Below are 644 nucleotides of genomic sequence, written 5' to 3' on the forward strand. Positions count from 1 at the left end.
TGAGTCTGCAGCAGCAGCAGCAAAGGCGCTTTTCCGGGGCAGCACTTCTTTGGGGTTTGCTGCTTCGTACAGCAGCTGCAGCGCAGCAACAGCATCCTCAATGGCCTGCTGGGGGGCCCCCTTGAGCAGCGCGAGGGGCCTCTCTTCGGGCAGCAGCAGGGCCCCCTCTGCTGCTGCTGCCAGCAGCAGCGCGGGGGCTGCATGCACTGCATGCAGCAGCAACTTTCCCAGAATAACGTGGGAGTAAATGAACAGCTGCTGGGGCCCCTGGGCCCCCAAAATCATACCCTGGTGGTAAGTGTAGAGGGGGGGGCCCCCCGGGCCCTGGGGGGGGGCCCCCCTGCTGCTGAGGGCACAAAGGGCCTCCAGCAGCCTGCAGCAAATTAGCTGCTGCGCAGCAAAACCCTCGGGAGGGTACCGGAAGAGGCCCCCGCGAACTGCTGCTTCTGGCGACGCCAGGGGGCTCCCGCACGTGCTGCTGCTGCTGCTGCTGCTGCTGCACTTGCTGCTGCTGCTGCTCCCGAGGGGCGCGCAGCTCTCCAGCGGCTCGCGCACCGGCAACGGCCCCCGGCAACCTTTGCTGCTGTTGCTGTTGCTGCTGCTGCTGCTGCTGCTGGCCTCCGCTGCAGACGCGCCAGGGGCGC

General features: G+C 67.2%; 1 protein-coding gene across 1 annotated transcript in view; it reads right to left on the reverse strand.

Moving 5' to 3' along the window:
• The window catches only part of ETH_00035590 (uncharacterized protein), a gene marked incomplete at both ends in the record, with an annotated part of 821 nt that extends 198 nt beyond the window's left edge, over window positions 1–623 (reverse strand). Inside the window, one exon of the mRNA XM_013375011.1 lies at window positions 1–623. Within this exon, the coding sequence (XP_013230465.1) occupies window positions 1–623 (623 nt within the window).
• Window positions 624–644: the final 21 nt, after the last annotated feature.

The sequence above is a fragment of the Eimeria tenella genome, genomic scaffold (assembly GCF_000499545.2).
Source record: "Eimeria tenella Houghton genomic scaffold, Eth_scaff2473, whole genome shotgun sequence".
Lineage (NCBI taxonomy): Eukaryota > Apicomplexa > Conoidasida > Eucoccidiorida > Eimeriidae > Eimeria > Eimeria tenella.